Source organism: Hippichthys cyanospilos, chromosome 3 (genome assembly GCF_059441005.1).
Source record: "Hippichthys cyanospilos isolate Australia breed blue-spotted pipefish chromosome 3, RoL_Hcya_1.0, whole genome shotgun sequence".
Lineage (NCBI taxonomy): Eukaryota > Metazoa > Chordata > Actinopteri > Syngnathiformes > Syngnathidae > Hippichthys > Hippichthys cyanospilos.
Window position 1 is genome coordinate 30126042 of NC_142371.1, and position 21195 is coordinate 30147236.

General features: G+C 36.7%; 1 protein-coding gene and 1 long non-coding RNA gene across 2 annotated transcripts in view; one reads left to right on the forward strand and one right to left on the reverse strand.

The window, feature by feature from the left end:
• The window catches only part of LOC148426794 (uncharacterized), a 2361-nt gene extending 906 nt beyond the window's left edge, over positions 1–1455 (forward strand). The window contains exons 2-3 of the long non-coding RNA XR_015865084.1: positions 583–648; positions 733–1455. This is a non-coding gene — a long non-coding RNA (uncharacterized LOC148426794). The remainder of the gene's footprint in view (positions 1–582; positions 649–732) is intronic.
• A 6915-nt stretch (positions 1456–8370) lies between these two features.
• The window catches only part of LOC148426795 (beta-1-syntrophin-like), a 45504-nt gene continuing 32679 nt past the window's right edge, over positions 8371–21195 (reverse strand). Inside the window, exons 7-8 of the mRNA XM_088411499.1 lie at positions 14553–14782; positions 8371–10918 (exon numbers count right to left, since the gene is read on the reverse strand). Coding sequence (XP_088267625.1) covers positions 10826–10918; positions 14553–14782 — 323 coding nt within the window. The 3' untranslated portion in view covers positions 8371–10825. The remainder of the gene's footprint in view (positions 10919–14552; positions 14783–21195) is intronic.

The window sequence follows — 21195 nt, forward strand, 5'->3', positions numbered from 1 at the left end:
CCAAAAAAAGTAGCCCAGTTTGAAAACATGACAATAAATACTTTGGAGGCCATTGACTGAATTTCCGAGACAGATTTGAATATAAGGCAGGGTAAATAAACCAGGGAAAACAGTCACCATGAATGGTGGAAAAAGAATGAAAAAGTTTTCGCTTCCACAACCTTCCTTCGATGGACTTGAAGTCAGTATCGTCTTCTGGTTGACGCAATATTCTGAAATAGCCACAAACCAAGCACCGGCTTCAATAATCTTCTCGTACTCTCCATTGTTTTTCTTATGTACGGTCGCCGTTACCATGACGTCACTGGCGAGGGTGGGAGGGAGTCCGGGGCAGTGGCGGTGGAGATGCAATGTTCATCAGAGTAGAGTAGAGTAGATACCGGCGGTATTGTTTGTAAGTGGCACGTGCATTTTTAAGTTTTCAGAACACTGATTTAAAAATAATGACGCGGAAATCTATATTTGTACCTATTAGAGGAAAACCTTCTTACATTTTCGACAAAGCTCTTTAAACTTTAGAGCTTTGACCTCAAATCTCACTTAGCTCAATGAAATGAAAAACGTGGAAATGTTTGTTCTCAGGATCTGAAGACATCGCGTGGTCTGCATGATGAGATGAAGAAAGCAGCTGGCAGTAATGCTAAACAGGTAACACCAACACGCATCAATGTTCCCTTCCACACCTTAATTCATTAAATTCCTCTCTTCATCTCATATGCTGTGTTGTTATAGGTCATTGAGTGGGTCCAGGAGAAAACCTTGAAGAAATGAAGATAATTTTGACAGAAACACATTGAGTTCTACTTTAAAATGTCCATGTTTTACTTTGATAGGTTTTCTAGCTTTTTTGAAAATGTTTTATTGAGTTTATTCAGTTTTGATTTGCTTTTTAAAAGTCCCCCTTTTGTTTTAATGACAATCATTTTTTTTTAAACTGCAAATGTTGATATTTTATGTTCTCATTTTGACCATTTGCAGGACAATAAATAGTTTTTAGCAAATGTTTTTCCTGTTTTCTGCTACATAATCACTTAGCAAAAGAATTTATCAAAAGTATTGACAACAACTGCCCCCTTGATAAAACCTTGTAGTTTGCTGCTCTTCCATTGTTATCGTTATTCCAATATTGACTATAAAGTAGAAACACTAATTTAACAGTGATGGCAAATATGAAAAGTGTTATGAAAACCATATGACCAAAATGGAACTTTGCAACAGAAATGTGTCTGCATTCTCGGTATAGTACGAGCAATTATGTCGAAACATTAGTTTTACCTTGCAGATGTCAGTGTTAACAGCATGAAAACATACTCATTTATGACTTGCCTGTAATTGATCAGACCAAGCTAGCCAACAAGCACGTTTTCATCAAGAAAATGCCATTCAGCCATCCTGTAGTTCTTGTCTTGAGCTGGAGCCCATCCTCGCTGTTGAGAGAGGTGGATCCAGACAGGTTGCCAGATTCGACACGCATACATTTATTCTATGTTCATTGCGGTTTTCATGATAAGACGATCGGTGTTACTCTGCCAGTGGCCTCCTGTTTCACGCCATTACATGTCTGTCATGCTTTTACAGTGAGGGCCATTTCTTAACTCTATATTTGTTACGAATGTTCAAATAAACTGTCGTTTATTTCCGATAGCTAATGCTTTGAAATTCCACACCTCCGAAGTTGAACTTTCAACATTGGTTGTATTAGCCTAATTTTCTTTTGTTTTGTTTTTTTTTTACCTTTCAGAAAGATACATTTTGAAAAACAAACAATATTTTACACCCAAGTTATCCAAACATAGATTTAAATGTACTCAGGGGAAATCAGCAATAAAGATCCTTCATTGACATGGTCGTTGGATCGTGTGAGTATTTTTTCTTAGGGAAAAAAAATCCTTACTCCAAATTACTGAGGTCCCTCGTACGCATTCAATGGATTCAAGGTTAACAATTCCAGTCAACATTGTGATGGCCTCGTAAAAAACAAAAACAACAACAACAATGAAACCCTAAACGCGCCAAGCACCAAGAGCTGGCGCAAGAGTGCATGGGCTGGAAAACATTCTACAAGCCCATAGAAGTTTGGTGTAGAGGCTTTGCTGGATGTTCTCTTTGCATTAGGCAACTTGGATATGAAGGCCATCAAATCTGTCGGTGAAGCCGCAAAGAAAGCCACAAGGTGCCTTTGGCTCAAAAGGGCAGATCCGTGGATTGCTCCTGGGACACAAGTGGTGCATGATCAACCCTGGCTGGGTCACCTGGGAGAGAGTGTCTGATGTTGCAAGACCTGAAACACTCGATGACCCCATGATATATCACTGACAATGTGTCTCAGTGCATCCTGCAGCTGTTTCTCTCAAGGTGTAACTGTGATCCACAATTGTCACATTTGGCCACTGAGTTTTTCACGCTTTTCACTTCAAGCTTATTGCTTTGATTTTTGTCTGTGCAAGGATTGTGTGAAGGAGCTGCACGATCTCTGTTTTTGAACAAAATTTGCCATGGGTACTGTCTGATGTACGACAGCTTGTCTTGCCTGTGCATTCATGTCCACAATGCATTGCATGCACTTGCGTTATTACTTATTCATCATGGATCATGAAACAGTAACGAGCATGTAGACGCTCTCTGCAAAAGTGTGATGGGGTGCTGCAGGAACTTGGAAGTAACCTCCCCTACATTCCACACACACAGGCACAATTGTACGATTGTGATGGTAACCATCACAACAGATTACCTAACCTCAACCAAAATCCAATTCAAACCTATAAGTCTTGATCCTCCAAAAGAGGTCTGAACTTGTGAGGACCAGCCTAACTGTCCATACTTCTCAACACGTCCTCACTATGTTGGTAAAAATCTCACAGGAGTCCACACAAGTATAGCCGTACAAAAACACACACACACAATTTACATCTCTTTTATCATGACGTTCCAGAGAGTGGAAGTATAAAAACAAGAGCTGTCACAGTGCCTCCGCACACAGAGAGCCACATGGATACACCTTATATTCCCGTTTTGTCCAGGTCTGACCACAAAATCTCTAATAATGGCATTTGTCCCATTTGAAGACAAACTCTTCTATTCTACGCTTTACTATTAAACTCCCTATTTTAATACATTTGTTACTATATAAATGTACCCCCCGCCCCCTAGATTGGTATTTTGTTTCCAATTTGAAGGCATACAAAAATGTCTGGACATCAGACCCTACAGGAACATGGCCAACATCTTTGAGTGTCGGTTACAGATACTGAAGCGATGACTTTTCATGACCTTTTTTTTATCGTCTTTGTGTCAACTTTATCACGTTTTCCTTAAATGGTCCTCCACCATCTTTGCACTGGCTGAGCATGTTTCTGGAGGGCATAGGTGTGAAATTCTAGTCCTCGAGGGCCGGTATCTTCCACGTTTTTGATGCTTTCCTCCCAAACAGACCTGGTTCAAATGACCAGGATAATTTTCAAGTTCCTGCAGTTTGCTGATGAGCTAATCGTTTGAATCAGGTGGTCTGGAGAGAGGAACCTGGAAATCACAAAGATCTCCGGCCCTCGACGACCAGAGCTTGCCTTATGTGCTGTAGGGTTAGACATCTAGCCACTAGTGTTGGCTTTTGAATTTCAAACAAAATAATCGATTTAAAAGGAAATTACTCGACAAACATTCCTCCGATCTTCCAAAACATGAATGGAAGTTATGCATATTGGACACTGAATTGTCCTTAGGTATGATTGTGACTTTGAATGTTTGGATTTATTGTTTTTGTCCCTATATAAGACATGTTTATACTAGTCTGCATGTAGGAAACAAAATCTATTTTCAGTAAACAATATGAAATAGAAGCAATGTTGGAGTATGTTTACATGAACCTGTTTTGCTGTCTGTGTCCGTCAGTATGCACAAAGGTAGATGGGAGAATACCTTGAGCAATATGGAAGACTTAAAAAGGGAACCCAGTGGACAATCACCTGCTTGCATCTTCATTGGCTAATCAACACAACTCTTCTAAATGTGTATGTTCAGCTTCCTAAATTAGCGTCTCATCTTGCTAACTACCTTTCTGAACTTTCCATTTTCCAACGCTGTCTATTAGGTCCCTTTCTCCCTCCTGCTATCGTAAGACTATAAACCTTGACTCCCATGCACGCAAACAACCTTTAACCTTTGAGGACCTTCCAAAGGCGGGCAAAGAATGCAGATTGAGCGCGCAACCAGAAAAGAAGCCCCTCATGCATATGTGAAAGCACAAACAACTGCATGTATTATCTATGACTGATGGAACGACATGGACACAAAGTCACAACAATGAAAGCCTCAACAAGAAACTGCAGTGAAGTTGACTGAAAAAAAAATCACGCAGACAAGACACAATGGCAACCTTGCAGCTCATTCACTTACAAGACCAGGTGCGAGCCATTATCAGACAAGGTTTGTCTGACTACAAATGTAGACACAAATGAAACTGATGCACATGATTCCCGATTTGCATTCACCAACTTGTGATCTAATTTTTGTCCTTTTGAACCCCACGTGCATTTGATCGAAAACTTCTCATTATGATGTCGCCTAACATCTTCATTGTTTTAACAAAATCACCACAATTCATTGGTGCCTACAGACATTGAAGATAATTTGGCTGCAGCTACATGAGGTAAGTGCAAATTTATCAGCTGATAGTCAGCCGACTTGTCACTGCAAATTTGAGTCTCAGGAAATAACCTCGTAAACCTTATTTAATTCGAATTTTAAAACAACTGTGGCTGCATACAAAGTTCTGTAAATGGAGTAAAGTCCGAAATACAATAACAAAGCCAATTAAAACAATACATTAATGACAGAAATAGAGGAGACAACATAAAACACAGTCAAAAGCCATAGAAAAACATTAGGTGATCAACTCTGAAATAACACCTACTGAGGTTCAAACTACTTGACGTTAAAGTCATCACCCAAAAATGTTACTCAAATTTTAGCATGCCGGTTTTTACAGTGCCACGACCAGTGATGTGACGCAAGACTTCAGCAGGTCTGAAACAACCCTTATTTATGCATTTATCTAGCACCAATACAATACTAAGCATGTCAGATTATTAAAGTAACGGGAATCAATTAATTACAGTAATAGGTAAAGCGTTTTATTTTTAAATTGCATTAATCTCTTTTTTAATCTCTAACTTTCTGTTTCGTGTGCTAGTTAGTCAGTTTTATGCATCCAGCTTCTTGTGCTTGAAGCTTTGAGGGTAGACACTGACTGTCATTGCGGTTGGCATAACATGATAGGTTGGGTTTGTGGAAGGGCAAATTCAGGAGCAGAAGTAAGACTTGAAAATGGAGGCGCATGTGAGACTTTACGGTCTGATGAAAGGAAAATTTCACTTAAAAATCCCCTGATGCACGCACCTTTGATCAATGTGAGGTCATTTACACTCCCTGCATGGCGAACAGAAGCAACTCAAGTTTAGCCCACCACATAAATGCAAAGCACACAGCTAACAATAGCAACAAAGATGCCAATGTAGCAAACCGTAGAAAAGCTCTTTGCCAAACTAAACTCAAGAACATCCTATGTTTGATCAAGTCAGAGATGGACAAGGGTTAGGGTTAGGGTTAGATAGCACTTGAGACTTGTCTCAAATACAGCAGAAGATAAAGGGTTACAACGGCATCTAAAAAGTATGGCATATATTACTTGTTTATAAGGCTATGATACTTGTAAAATTAGTTAAGAAAAAAAAATCCCTCTTTCCAAGATTAGGTTACCAGCCCTGAGATTTGTTGTCCCATTTTATAATGATAATAATAAAAACATGCAAGAAAAGTGAAAATTATCACCAAACTCCTGCAATACATAGTAATTGGTGTAATCTATAGTAACACACATATATAGCACATATTATCAATATATTTGCGCATAACTAGATCGTTAATTCACAAGAAATTGTACAACGCAACCTACCTTGCTCAATGCCACTAGAATCCGTAGGTAAGTGTGTAATGAACCGCTGGAATGCCATTTCTCGTTATTGCTACAATTCCGATACCCACTGCGATTGTTGAAAAGCTGTGGGACGCATTGTCCCAACGGGAGGGAAAGGGTTAAAGAAAATACCAGAATGAAGCCACCTTTTGATCTGCCACAATAACACAATATAAGAAAAAAAGTAAAAATGTTCTTTTTTCTCAAATGTATAGGTTTCTTGCTCCTGACATACAGTATTTCCTAAACACAACAGATGATTCAGGTGTCTGACTATAGTATATTGTGGAATGGATGCCCTTCAGAGTGATTTGGAGTGTTTATTTCTGCCTCCTTAGCAGAAAAGATGAATTTACCTTGAAAGAAGAGAACTAAGGGTAAGTATTGTCCTGAGTTCTATTCAGACGCTGACATTATTTAGTTCTGGTTAACACATTTTGTGTGGTTACAAACCTTGACACTTTCAATTGTTTTCAGGGCCGTGTTGTGCAAGGTTGAATACACATATAAATTGTTGAATGGCCAATGCATGGTCGCTGAGCTTTCTCATTGACTGAAAGAATGACCTCCGTGACACACATTGCCGCCGCTTTGTTTTGAGCACCAGCAAGACATAAACATCTAGATTCGAAAGTTTGAAAGGCCTAAATTTAAAACAATGACTTCTTTTTGTTTACTCCAAGTATAACATGAAAAGGAAAACTTGTGCAACCATAATAAAAAAACCTAAGAGCATATGCATATTTTCACAACGCAAAACAAATATATTTTAATGTTTTGAATCATGCTCAAGCATCAGGAGGAACGGTGCCATTTCCTTTTGGCCGTCGCCAAATAATTACAAATAACATAGAATCAAAACATCGTGTTTTTAAGTAATGTGACAAAGAGCTTCGTTACGCTCACTACAGTAGCATTTGTGTTAGTGTTAGCTCTGGTTGCAACCACACCTGGCAGCTTTGCATTTACGTGGTAGCCTAACCTTGAGCTGCTTCTGTGGTAAGCAACAATCCCTTCAAAGTAATTATTGAATTAAATATAGCTTCATAAACCAAATGTTATTTTCAGTAGGCTATTCAATTTCATTATTTTAAAAAGCCACATTCTCCCCCATACAAGGTTCGATTCAACTTGTCATGCGCCACCCAAAACAGGACAAATACTTATTAATAATTATTTTTGAGAATAGGTCTGACACTTTGTTAATTATTTTTTGTGGACAAATATTTATTTATAACTATTTGTTTTTAAGAACAGGTCTGACATTTGGTTATTTTTTGTGGACAAATATTTACTAATAATGAAGTTGATGTATTTTTTGTGAACAGATTTCTACTGTAACCCCAAAAGAGGACGTTTTTTATTTCAAGTTTTTCCGTGGACAAATATTTATTGCGAATTAAGTTATTTCTTTTTTAAAAGATTTCTTCTATGATCCAAAAAAGAGGACGTAGTAAGTTAATTATATTTTGTGGACTAATACAAATGAATGTTGAGAGGTTCTAAAGTTTAATAAATCAGACAGTGATAGCAGGTTTTAAGTCTTTTTTAAAAACCAAACATTCTTTGCGCTGATAAAGGGGTATTTGGCTGAAAACATATTTCACGGAGGGTACATCACTGAAAAAAGGTTGAGAACCGCTGATCTGAGGTACCGTCAGGGCGATTTTTTTCAAGTTAGATGTACTTTTCATTGGACTGGCAACTCTCACTTGCTCTTCTACCTGTCTCCTTTCTTCCAATATGCCAAACATAAAGACAGCCAAAGTGTCAACTTCTGGTTATAATAGACCTTTGTTTTCCAGCCCCATAATGCATAAGAATTTATCTAATCAGCACACAGAAAGCTTTTAGAGTTTAAAAATTAATAAACACAATAAAAAAAACTGCCTGACAGCCTTATTCAATATATTTAATTGTAATGACTTTTGAAATAATTTTCTTTAAGCTTATAATAATCATGTGTAGGTTTTCTTCTGTTTGTGTGTATTTTTGCCTTACCATAAGCTCACCTCACGACGTTGGTTAATATTGTGTAACCAAATGTACAGTGTTTAAGGTTTAATCATTTAAGATTTTAGTAAATGTTTGTGCTGCAGTAATATGTGTCTTAAATAAAATGTATTGCATGAAGACTTCATGTTAAAAAACAAAAATTAGAAAAGGTAAAAAAAAAAAAAAAAAATGTATATACACACACAATATACAAAGTTCTGCTGCGTAATTGTGCTAAAATAAGAAACAAAGAGGACAATAAATCAATTTTAAATAGATAATTTATGTGCATCCATTGAGTTAAAAACATTGGTTTGTTATTCAGAACGACAAATGAAGGCATTATTCTGAAGCAGCATAACCCCCCCCCCCCCCCCCCCCCCCCCCCCCCACTCCATACTTTGCGATTTTGGCATGTGCTGCTGTTATACAACTGTTGCCGTGCCTTTAAGATGGGGAACAAGCAAGACACAAAACATGTTACAAAATCACCCGTCACGATGCACAAAAAGGGGAACAAAGCATGTGAAAACTCAAACATCAAATAACTGCTGCTAATGTGGCAAATGTCCCAAGAGACACCAAGTTGCGCCGCGCCGCATCCTCTGAGGTATTCCTCCCAAAACGATCCATTCCAAGGCACAAAAACGAAGTGGCTGCAGTGATTTGCATCAAAGCCTGATTGCCTCATTGCGAAAGAACAACAAAAAATACTTTAGGATGGTATCCTTTCGGTGATTATTATTTTTTGTGAATTCAAGCTGTCCGTCCCCTTGGCAGTGGTTGTACAAATAGCAGGCTTTAATGAGGTTTGCCATAATGATATTTTGATCTTGTGAACTCTCACTTTAATGCTTACCGTGAGAGCGAAGGCAATTCAGCAAGACTACCAAAAGTCTGTATTTTAAACACCCGTACTCTAAAATAGATTTTAAAGTCCATTACAGTCAGTTTTCTTTTCCATTTAGTAGTACCTCCAAAAGCCAACAAAAGACTTGATGACACTAATTTCAAAATTCCACAACCTTATTCAGTAGTTAGATTTACATTGCAGGGCCAAGTGACCAACTCTGATTTAATGCCTGAATCTAATTTCTTTGACATAATTGTGTCACCTGAATCACGCAGTGTAAAAGCGGCCTCTGTTAGTGAAAGATTAATTCAGGCAGGCAAAGCTTTCACCTATCATAAATACAAAGTTAACCAATGTATAGTAACCCTAAAAACAAACAAACCACAGTCATACCTGACACCTAATAGGAACTAGGAAGTATTTGTAGTGTATAGTGTCAATTCTTTTTTCTTTAATTATTATTTGTTTGACTTTGGATGTTCCATTGTAAGATCATTTAGTCTAAGTAGGTGGATTGCTGTTACATATAGTGTGTTATATTACAAATCTAAAAATATGTGCCACATTAAATGACATAACAAAATGCAGTGCTGAAAAGCTGTTGTAGCCGGAAGGAAAATAAATGTAATGAGGGCAGACAAAGACTAACTACCACTTTGAGCTTTGGTTCGTACTAAAGTAGATATGCAGTAATTAATGGCATTATATTTCATGCTTGCAAGCAGCAATGCAATCCCTTTTAAGAAGCTCTCAAGAACAATTGAAATTTATGACCAGTAGAACAATGGGAGAAAATTGGTCCAAAACCTACAGTCCTTAGCAGTAACACAGCTATTTTTTTTTTTCATACGGACCGTTTTTTAATCACACTATTTGTGCTTGTATTTGGGTGGTGAGAATCAATCATGTCCTTATTTTGAGATGATGACTTTTTATTACGTATGAAGATGGTTGGATTCCTCAAAAAAGACATTTGCCAATGCTATAGCTACCATAGTCGGTTATACATTGAAACTACAAAAATATAAGTTGAGTTTCAACAGTGTAATAGCACAGTTGGCTCTGCGAATGCACAATTTTAAGCAATACTGTAATGTCATTTCAGGATTTATCTGAAATTTCAGGGGGAATCTAAAACCCCATAATCTAACCTTGTGTCAAATTTAGAATGCATGCACAACAGTTCAATGTTTCAGCATTCTTCGCACAGCGTGCTGAACTAACAAAGAGCCGAAGCATACATTATGCAACAGGTGTTTGATCCATATGTGGATATACGTTTCTTGCCTCTGAATTGCTGTTCACATTTTGCAATCCTGAGACCAAGGCGACAACTCGCAATTGATCAACAGTCATTGAACAGCTTCAAACAGGATTTTCTCTCAGGCCGCTGAGCTTTGTGTCACTGAGTGTCATCAGTTGCATGGTGCAACAGTGATGCAGAGTAACTGGACCAGCCACAGGAAGGCAAAGGAGTGGACGTCCTCTGCAATTTTCATGGCTCCAACACCCGTTGTGAATTTTGCCATTTAGCTCTTTCGTGCTAGAGAAGAGCAAGTTGAGAAAACAGTCCTGGAACATTAAACCCTTGGATGTGCATCCAAAATTTCACACACGGTCTATATATTATATCATGTAAAGATTATAGTGCTCTTTAGTTTACCCCTGAAGTTTCACCTGAAATCTGAATAACTTTGTGTGTGATAAGAAATGATAATCTTGGCATTAGGACAAAAAGAACACAGGAAAATTAAAACCTTTTTCACAATCATGAATAAATTAAATTTTACTGGTAAATGAAATCAATTTACTTCAATAATAACGGAAGAAAAAAAAGAAGTGATTATGTCAATAATACCCAATCATTCTCCACATTCATCACACCCGTCCATCTGCTTGGAGTCCACTTGAAGCTTTGTCCTGTATTGTCAGTGGTCAGTACTCTACTGCATGTGGTCTGCAGAGATGTGGACACTCAGCAACGGAAATCCATTGAGGGGTTGCAATCAGGCCACTAAGCCCAGCCTGGAGATCTTGGCGGAGAGGAAGGAGTGGACGATAAAGACGATTGGCTTGGGACAAGAGTGCAGGTCCAGTTGCTGGAGGGGAACAATGGATACAGTGACATTCTGCACATGTAATATGAAACATAAAGGAAGAGAAATAAACAGGCACATCCTGAGTAAGTGTAAAAAAAAAATGACATTAAAAGGTTAACAATTCCCAGCGCAACACACATTAGACGGTACACGTAACAACAAAACCCTTTTTCGTCCTTGCCTAACAATAGGGCATTTCATGGATGTATGACTCACTTTCTTTCCTGAGGCCTGGAAGGAAGCTTCAACCTATAAATTCCCTCTTAAACCACTGTTTGCTTCTTCCAATAAAACTTTGATTATGACTGCTTTTCCCCAGTAAACCAGCAACATATTAATTATAGCGTGTCTCCACTTACAAGAATCTCCTGACAATTTGGGTTAAAATACTACTACTACTCATTTCTTGTAGGGCAAACTGTTAAATCTAAGTCTGCAGCTATCCAGTATTTTTGGTAGTTCAAGTCCAATATTAAATACATGGCTAAAAACTAATATATATATATATATATATATATATATATATATTTGTGTGTGTGTGTGAAAAACAATTATAAATACAGAAGACCAAATAACGCATTTCCACTTGATAATGAACAACCAACTTTAATACATTTTTGATAATAAACATTTCTCTTCCTTATATTTAAACCATGCTCACCAGCACACTACTTTTCTCTAGAAACATTAGATTTTAGACAGCACTCTCCCCATAAATGTTGATTTAAAAGATGAATTTGTCACTGAAAGAGCACACTTCAGTTGTTAAAATGTGATCAGTATGCATCAGGGTGTCAGCATCAAAAAGTGCTGAGTCATTTACGTCCATCACGACAGCCTATATGGAGCGCTCGAGCACTGCTAGCTAGAGGCTACTTTATGTTAGACTATAACGGAGTCCAAGCCGTCGGTATACACTGGTAAGAAAGAGTAGAAAGTCTTGTCAAGCTGTAACGCCATGAGAATGAGACCAAAAAAAAAAAAACCTTCAAAATAAATGCAAAACAAGGCCTTTATGTCCATTTGGTAGAGTTTATTTTGAAGGTGGCCTTCTTACATGTCTTACATTGTCATGCAGTTTTAAGAATTGGTGCTGCAATTGCCTTGACGTGTACACTAAAAGCCGCATACCATGGGCAGGAAGAAATAACTCGAGCATTTTAGCCCTGTCTAAATCCATCAATTAATTACTCATATTTCTATAATGGGAACTATCTGATTCGGTACGTGGTAGCTAGGCCTGAACCCATTTCTGATTTGCTAACAGACAATACGTAAGGGTTAATAGATCTCCTTGAGTTCCAAATGTATAAGTTTGAATCCCAGCCATATTTATCCTATGTGAATTCTCAATACAACTACAGTACATAGTGTTGTGCGAGGCTCCTTTCAGGGGACAACAAGACGACGAAGGAGCAAGTGTGACTATGTACGCATGTTGCATGTAAACAATGAGGAAAGTGGATCCCAGGAGAAAGCCATAACCGCGCTCTGTGTCCACTCATCTCTGCAGTGTAGACAAAAGGGATAATCAACCTTGAAGCGCAGGTATCCCTGACTTCAGTCCTGGAGTAGCATAAAGAGCTCCCCTGTGTTAGCACTAACAGTCTTGGTTGCCTCAAGCAGAAACAGCTAACACCTGGACAAAGTGCTTGAGTTGACAAAAGAACTATAAGGGCTTGATTACACCCAACTGGGAATCAAAGAGCCTTGTATTGTCAACGCAAAATGCAGCTAGAAATGTTATTCCTTTAATTGCCCTTTGTTTAAAAAAATACATGACACGACTGTATCTGTGAAAGGTGTAGTCTGAAAATGTTAATGTTCGCGTGTCGCTAGTCATGAACTAAAACATTCAAATTGAAAAACTTTGTTTCTTGGGTTAAATACTGTACCGGGGGTCCTTCCGCATAAATATTCACACGGCCGCATGAAAACAGAATGGCACAAACATCCATAGCCTAAAATAGATATTTATTTACAAAAATGCGTGTAAAATCTGTTAGCATAGTTAAGTGAGAGGCCACAGTGTGTCCTCAGGAGCAATTTTGACTATTATGAGTAAAATAGCACCATTCCAAGGGATCCTGTTAAGTTTGAGCATCCTCTATTCTAGTCCATCATAATAATCTTCTATTTAGATCATTGTTTAAATCTGTATTTAAAATATATATACATATTAAACATTTTGATAATATGTAATCATTTATACAATGATCATTTCTTTGTTCATAATTTTTTTTTTCTTGCTGGTTTATCAGTGGTGAGTGGTCCCCACCCCCTCCCCTGCCCTTCCATCATCAGCGGTTCATCAATTTTCAAGCCAAAGGATGTAATCGTCACACTGGCCGTCAATCGTCGATCTCGTGCGCTCTTTTTAAAACGTTTTGTCAGTCGCCGTCACGACAATAAATCGCAGCACATTTGGAATTATTTGGGGCTGACTTTTTCCTCACGTCATCATTTTTAATTCCAGTTTTGTATTTTTTTTTCTTAACCCGAGCAGGTCGATCAGCTGAGAAGCATTTTTTCATTTACAATGACAACCAGGGTGGTGAGCACATAACTAACCACAGAACGGCATTGTTCTTTTCCTCAGTAATTAAAGGTTAGCAATAACAGTCTTAGCTTAGCGAAAGAAACAACCCTGTTGTCTCTTTAGCGCATCCCTTAAACATAGCTCGCATGCAGACCCGAAGTCTAATTTTCAGATGTCTACTACGTTCTGTCCAAATGTCTCCAGGGGAAAGGTAAACAGTCAAGTACGGAGATAAATTTAGAAACGGTCGGCGTCTGTGCCAAATAATGACAGTAAAGTCAACATGATGAAGAAAAGGCCCAGCAGATTTGTCTTTCAAAAGTTGAGCTAATGAGCCATCAGCCAAATCCAAAAGTGCCTTGGGACTGCGATGAAGTCGTGTTGACATAAAATCTCTCTTCCTAGCCAACTGAGAATTTTCATTTATGCCGTGCAGTAAATGGTGAGAGACATTTTTTTATACAAACAGAACATCTCCATTTATATTAGCTAAATCCCATAAGCCAAGAGGGTAATTAATTTAGTCCCTTTAAGCATTTTCACCGCCGTCTTTCTAAAAACTGTTACTCTTGCAAGTGAAACCCACATTAATATGCATAGTGTCATCAAATGTTGGTTCAGGGGATGAAAAAAGTGATGGTTTCCAAAATGAAAATGCCACCATTTCATAAGGCAGTGGCACTTGTTCCGTTTTTCCCACGTTTGACTGTAATTGGTCCTGACTGCTCAAGGAAAAAAAAGAGCGACCTCGACTTGTTATGTCTTGACTGAAACTGATTAAAAGTCTTATAGCATGGAGGAGACCTCAGACTGCGGTTGATTTAAGAGGAATTATTTTGTGATGGTGGGCCTGCAATTTTATTGCTGGTAAATTCGGCGAAGAAAATACACGTTAGGGCATCGCCTATATTTTTATTTTCTGTTTGTCCTCTTTGCACGATCAATACAGGGTTAATTTGAATCCAATAATATTATCAAAATAATGTCATCTGCCCGTTAAATACAACAAATATCACAACTTGTATCCAACTTGATATGCCCATCGCCACATGTAAACTTGTCATTTTTATGATTAAAAGAAAGGAAAATACTCACAATCTCGCCCTCTTTCCCCCCAAAATCCAGGAACAGCATCCGAACGCCATCGTCCGACGACATCCTCAGTTTGTCATAGGGGTAGGACAGGAGCACTCGTTTTTTGGTTGGGGTATGGCGTCGGCCCTCGTCTCCATTCTCAGTGTCTCGCCGTTTGGGATCGGCCAACACGGAGAAGCCCTGCTCATAGTGGATCACCAGACGGCACTCCTGACCCAGGTAAAGACAACCTAAGAGATTCATTGATAGCATCCATTAGTTCCTTGATTTTTTTTTTTTTTGTATTCATGTAAACCATGGTTGCTAGAATATGAGCATAATCAGTCCATAAATGTGTATATTGTAATGAGTTGTTGAACTAAGCCTATCCAGAGGGTCTGTATTTATAACATTGCTTTTTTGAAAATTACATATGAAATTTCAGCAAAAGACCTCTAGATTAAAGCGTGCACAATATAGCCAAGCGCTAATGGAAAAATGTATGACCTTAGATAGCTTAAGCCCTTTGGATGAGTTACAGTTTTTAAAAATGTAGCTTTAAGAGAAGATAATTCCAGAGGGTTTGAAGACCAACCTAAAGCATAGAGACAAGGAACAATTTGGTTCTCGGTCTAACAAAAAGAAATAATCCTTTAATGCTAAAATAAATTATTAAAGAAACCTCGGTCACCAATAAACATGAACTCAGGACTTTGGACCTTGAAACCCTCCAAAATTTTATACAAAGAGGCCCCGTGAAATTAGTACAGAGCTTTTTCTACTATAAGCACAACATGGAAAATGAAAATTAAAAAAAACATCCATTTGACAGTGCAGACAGTTTTCCAAGTAACATATTCTACATGTGTAAAAGAAGGTTAACAACCCTTCAGTCAAACCTGAAATTATATTGAAAAAAACTTGACAACTTGAAACCCACGATTATATATATATATATATATATATTATATATATATATATATTTTTTTTTTTTTTTAATGAAAGAAGCAGTATCATTAGTGGAAAAATGCAAGTAAGAGTTAGTGAATTTAAAGGTGAAGGAAATCAACGAAAAAAGAAATCAGGGTTTTATTTTTGTGCAGGATGTAATGAATAGGGTTAATTAAATCCACTGGTTATGGCCCTATAAACATTGGCAAAATGGATGCTATTCACCAATTATTTGAACCTTTCTGTAAATAAACCATTTACAGCAGTAACAATCCCGTTATTAATTACACATTAATCAATCCCATGACCGAGGGCTTGCACGACTATGTCCAAAATAATAATCACAAATATTTTGGTCTATATTGAAACCATGATTGTTAACCATGATTATTCATCATGTTTGGTCAAACATGTCTATTTATTGCCCTTTTTTTTAAACAAGCAGTATGTAAACAAGGCTTCAAGGCTTGATGCTTACAAATAAGAATAAATAAAAATAAATAAAGTAAATAATTAAACCAAATGGCACACAGGGCAACACAGCTAATTTACTTGCTGAGTGCAAAGCAATGAAAAAAATGGAGCCTAGTTAGAACCAAGCACATTATTCACTTTTATGCAAATTTTAATCAATTAGCAGTCAAAATGTCATTTTTGGTCATTTCAAACTGAATTTATTCAAAATTTTTGCCAATTTTTCAAAATGGGTCTCAAGTGACAGCTAGCACTGTATATTTTATTCATCAGAGTGAGAAACTCAACGTCATTTCACACTGATAAATAATAGGGTGATAAAAGCAGAGGCTTTTGTCATTAAACAATTGGGAAACATTGCCCCCTGGTGATAGGATGACAAAGTGCTTGATTTGACATGTAGTGAAGCCAGCTTTTTAAATGTCATTATTGCTGAGGATCAGCTTAATTAATCGTGGCAGCCAATATCATGATCGCGATAAAAATTTGATTAATTGTACAGCCCTACCATAACCTTTTATTCTTACATTTATATCATGGGACTTTTTTTTTTAATAAACTCTTTCCTGAGTAGTGTCATTCAAAACAAAGTAACTTTTTTTTTTTTCTTTTTACAAGCAAAGATTAAGTGATCAATTTAAGGAAGTTGTAGAAAAAATTTACCTGGATGTCACTACTTTAAACGCAATCTAAAGTTACAGCTTGTTTAGTACAAAAAAACCACAACATAAATAAGGGATTCCAATACTAGAATCACAAACACACTACAAAGATTAATGGCCTTATAACTTCATTATATGCTGCACACAATGCATTCTGCATGGCCAACCCTTGAATAGTGAGATTATATATATATATATATATATATATATATATATATATATATATATATATATATATATATATATATATATATATATATATATATATATATATATATATATATATATATATATGTAACCAAACTGCGTAAAGAATCGCTTGCAACCACTTACGAAGCTATGTGATCTATTGCAGGCTCCTCCCCATACAGTATGCGCCACACTTTTGTGATGTCACGTTAAAAGTGATTGAGTATTTGTTGACTACACACACCATTCAGCATCATTAATCTGTGCAGCAGCAATAAATCCTCTCCTTTTTTGTATCTTTAACAACATTGGACTTGCTTCTTAATTTACACATAACGACGCTGCACTTTTATGTCGCATCTGCTTCATTGGCCCTCAGTATGATCAGGCTACATTGAAGTCTCGTTATTTGAAAATCTTGACACACACAAAGGCGTTCTTATTTTTATCAACATAAACTCATCTCTGTTGACATCATTTCCTCTGCTCAGCTACATGTTTGGTCAAAGAGGGGACAGAGAGCCAGAGGCAAGTTATTATCTCGCTATTGTTTACAGATATCCTGAAAAGGATGTGTGTATATAATCAGTGTGAGAGTGTGTGTGTGTGGTTTTATGTGCTCATTCAAGTATGTGTGCTTCTGCTTCGCACATCCTTGTCTCAAAGATGGTTCTTTTTCGTTGACAAAAATACCTCATGTACTGTAGCACTAAATCACATCCTTATGCAGATCTGTTCACCAATTGTGTGCATTATTATTATAAATAATAATATATTATTATAAATGGCCATCATTTGGAAATTCTTTCATTTGACTTGAATGGAGCAGCTGATGGTTGTCTTGTAGCATGTATTTACTCTGAATAATTTTGTGGAAAATGGAACTGTTTTGGCACAAGCACTTATACAGGGCTTGAATAAAAAGCCAATTTTTAATGTTTTTTAAAAGCGATAAAATGCACTTAAACATGACATCACAAAGAAGAGCTGGCTCACAATTGCAATCGCTACTCAATGTCACAGCCAATCATACCCATTTTGTTGAGCTATAGCAATTTGCATTTCATTATGAGAAAAACACAGCCCACTCATGAGTACCAAACTGCATTTGTTTCTGACTGTACCACTACCGTAAATTGTTACGTCAAAAGCATGAGTGGAAAATTCATCCGTTGCTTGGATACCAGCTAACGGATTTGCTACACCAGGCCCGCCTCCCCAATCTCAAACTTTTCAGTCAGTTGTTTGATATTCAAGCAGGTGATTTATTCATGTATTTTCAGAAACTGGTTCAACTGCTCTATTAAATACACTGCACATGGCAAACAGTCAAACTATGTTTGTAGTATATTTTGGCATTGAACATATAGATGCAATGTGTACTGAAACGCAGAAATAACTCATCAAAGTATAACTGGATGAAATTGTACTGTTTAATGTATGTAGAAAATATGTGAATTTCAACATGTTAAGGACACAATAATTAATTTTTGGCAATGCATCATCAAATTAACAAGATGTGAGTTCAGATATGTGGGTTAAAAAAAATGTAAAACATGGCATCGGTGTCTGATTTATTAAAATTTAGACTCTTTCAAATGTCATTTGTATTGGTCCACAAAAAAAAAAAAAAAAAAAAATCAGCCCAAATTGTCCTCTTTTGGATCATAGAAGAAATCTGTTATCAAAAAGAAATAACTTAATTATTAATATATAGTTGTCCACAAAAAATATCAATATAAAGTGTCAGACCTATTCTCAAACAGAAATAATAATAAATAAATACTTGTTCACACTAAAATATTAAACATAGAGCGTCCTGTTTGGGGGTTACAGTAGAGATTTCCACAAAAATAAATCCACTTACAGTAATTATTAAAAAAAAAAAATGTAAAAAATAATCAACATAAAGTGTCAGATCTTTTAGCAAAAAGAAATCATTCTAAGTAAATATTTTTCCACAGAAAAATATTAAACATATAGCGTCCCTATTTTGGAGTTACAGTAGAAATACGTTCACAAAAATAAATCATTAGCTAAATTATTAATAAATTTTTGTCCTCTCCAAAAATAATCAACATAAAGTGTCAGAACTGTTCTCAAGAAGAGATAATTATACTTGTCCACAGAAAAATATTCAACATTTGGGGTCATAGTGGAGATGCGTTCAAAAAAAAAATCATTAACTTGACAGGTAACGAGAGGTGGCACATGACAAGTTGGGTCGAACCGTTCTAGTATGGGGGAGAATCTGGGTTTTTACAATAAAGAAATTGAATAATCCACTGGATATAAAATTTATTTTATGAACTTATATTTTCCTGAAAAAATTAATTCAATTGTTATTTTTTAAATATTTGTTTGTTTGTTTGTTTGTTTTTTTAAATCTCGAGTACCCCCTGAAGTTCCTTCAAGTACGCCCAGGGTATGAGTACCTCCATTTGAGAACCTCTGTGCTGTGCCAACCGAGTCTTTTGAAAGGCTCCTCACTGTAAACTATGGGATTCAGAGTTTTTGCAAAGAGCTGTTCATAGTTGTTTTACAGCAAAACAAAAACAAACAAACAAAAAACGTTAAAAAGCCAGTCCTTTGCAAATTGAGTCTTTTGAAGGGCTCCTCACTGTAAACTATGGGATTCTCTTTGCAAAGAGCCGTAAAATGAAAATATAAAAAAAACCCTTAAGATTCAGTCTTTTGAGTGGATCGTTTTCGTAAACGGTTCATGAATGAACGGCTCTCCTCGAAGTGCCAAAAGTTGCCCGAACAGACATTTATACAAAGTGCTTCCTACAGTATCTATATATTTTTCTTATTTACTTCAGTTGATAATTTCAATTCCAAACATTCCTCAACTGATCCTGACAGTACTTATGACAGCTTACCACGTATTGAGAAAATGCCAACGACCACATTTTTGTTGGATTTACCCACATACCATCACACCATCAAATGAATCAAAGTAGTGTAAAAAGAAAGCACACGTTTATTCAGAAAGTTAAAAGATATCTTTTCAAAACCTTGTGAAAGAAATATTAAATACATTGGAAATTTTCTGTATATCTGACTACTTAGTAATGCTTAAAAGCTAGGGTTTGAATCAATACACTGCACAAGAATGTGTGTGATTTGGGTCAGGTGCACTTTGGTATATTGATTCATCTCTTACTTTCCAACAGAAAAAAAGACCTTTAAATTTATTGAACATGTTCATTTGTTGCACATGATTAGAATGTGGTACCCTGACCTCGTTCTGGAAAAGAAGTACAAGTTTGAATATAATTTTTTTTTAATGTGACTTTACCACAACTGATGTACATGTTCTATTTAAGTTTTTACATTCAAAGGGCTGTTTTATCAGAACTACAACACAATATAACGTCACTAGGAAGGGAAGTGGAAACCTCAACAGTTTTACAACGTCATCGTTTTCTTGTAGTCGCAGATTAAAAGTGAAACTATCCTTTGACCGGAAACCTTTTACGTGTGTGTGTGTGTGTGTGTGTGTGTGTGTGAGTGTGGAAGGGCAGGGGGTAGGACACACAAACACGCACGCACACACTGAAACTGAGAGACAGACAGCGAAGCAAAGAGACTTTTTTCATGCAGCATCAAGTCTTTTTTCCCCTTTTTGATGTAAAAGAGTGGGGGAAATGGTGACGGTAAAGAATGAAATGACATTAGAGATAAAGAGAGGATCTGATGTGAAACACAAATATGCGCAGATGGTAAGCATAACAATATGCGTAAAGCATAAAAGTCTTTAATGGGACTACATTTGAGTTTTACTGTCAAGTTTAAGCTTGAAAAATGACATTAACTGTAGGTTATGCACTGATGATTTTAGAACCCCGTCGTGTTGCACTTAAAGTGTCACAGCGGGGTAAATTATGGTAATTTCTAACTTCCGCCCTTGGATAAACACACGGTTTTAAAACGCTGTAAGTAATAGAGCTTGTTTAAAAAAAAGAAAAAAAAAAAACACCTTTCCCAAAAAGCTGTTACAGCTTGCTAGTGGGGTAAAAAACAGTTTGAAGCAGTCCATTTTATTAAAAATATGTGAGTCCATCAAATTCAAAAAATCTAATCAATGAACTGAATTATACTGAGATACGTAACAAGTCATCTTTTATTGGACAGATACAGTATAGTTCAGAAGGAAACACCCATTTACAATACCGACAATTTTCTTAAAAAATATGCCAAAAGACAACAAAAAACTCAATCATACTCTTTAAGACTGAACCCACATTGAAAAAGAAAAAAAAATCTCACTGAGTTAAAATGGATGGAGTCGGCCCACTTTCAAATGGAACCACTCTTGAAACGTTTTGCACACCTTATGTGAAAAACCATATTGAATTGTCCATCCATTTTCTAGAGCCGCTTAT